The sequence below is a fragment of the Procambarus clarkii genome, chromosome 82 (genome assembly GCF_040958095.1).
Source record: "Procambarus clarkii isolate CNS0578487 chromosome 82, FALCON_Pclarkii_2.0, whole genome shotgun sequence".
NCBI lineage: Eukaryota > Metazoa > Arthropoda > Malacostraca > Decapoda > Cambaridae > Procambarus > Procambarus clarkii.
The window spans coordinates 8014163-8015299 of record NC_091231.1 but is presented as its reverse complement, the minus strand read 5'-3'; the positions used below and the strand labels follow the sequence as shown (position 1 = coordinate 8015299).

At 50.7% G+C, this 1137-nt stretch overlaps 1 protein-coding gene across 1 annotated transcript; it reads left to right on the top strand.

The window, feature by feature from the left end:
- Positions 1 to 483: 483 nt before the first annotated feature.
- On the top strand, positions 484 to 882 carry LOC123747703 (uncharacterized). Its single transcript, XM_045729925.1, has one exon. It carries the CDS (start codon positions 484 to 486, stop codon positions 880 to 882), a length of 399 nt encoding a protein of 132 aa, XP_045585881.1.
- Positions 883 to 1137: the final 255 nt, after the last annotated feature.

The window sequence follows — 1137 nt, the reverse complement described above, 5'->3', positions numbered from 1 at the left end:
TACTAGTATACATGTCTACATCCATGTAAACACTTGTATACATCCTTCCTTACACCAGATACCGAACAAGTCAACCATTGTATATTACAGTGTCATCAATGTAATAGGTTTTCTGGAGTGAGGCATATACACATTGATGGCGACAGGAAGCCTCTTTGGCTAATTGAGATCATGTAAACCGCCGGCTTGCAGTCCCTCGTGATGTGATCCACAACAGGCCAATTTACTCCATAATAACTATTGTGAGGGCAACAATGACATCGAGCGTCAGAAAACGTGCTCAAACGTCTTCCCTGCCTAGAAATCAACCCTGAGATCAATTCATAATGAGCCGGTGAAAGACGCAAATGGTCGTGTCAACAAACTTTGTCGAGACATACAATCGCACTGCGCTTCTAATTTTAGCATCTTGAGATGCTAAAAGAGCATCTCGGAGGCAGGGATTGATGATGCCGCCGACGACCCCAGGAACTTGTAAATGATATGACTGAGCAGGGCTCCGTCGTCACGACACTTATGCCGGCCCCCGTCGTCACGACACCTATGCCGGCCCCCGTCGCCCTTACACCTATGCCGGCCCCCGTCGTCCTTACACCTATGCCGGCCCCCGTCGTCCTTACACCTATGCCGGCCCCCGTCGTCCTTACACCTATGCCGGCCCCCGTCGTCCTTACACCTATGCCGGCCCCCGTCGTCCTTACACCTATGCCGGCCCCCGTCGTCCTTACACCTATGCCGGCCCCCGTCGTCCTTACACCTATGCCGGCCCCCGTCGTCCTTACACCTATGCCGGCCCCCGTCGTCAAGACACCTACTCCAGTTACAGGGAGACCGAGTGAATACACATACTGTCTAGTGCTCTACTTCCATCTACAACCTTGAGTCTACACCAGCTTGATGACGACCACTTGGGTGTGGTATTCCCGCTTATAAAGGATGATGGATGTGTTTTATCAGTTCACCGCTCCATCAGTTACAGGATACATCACACACACACACACACACACACACACACACACACACACACACACACACACACACACACACACACACACACACACACACACACACACACTTGACTTTCAAGAGCCTCCAGTCGACGTACACAATCTCCTTACAACAAATCTATAAGTGTAT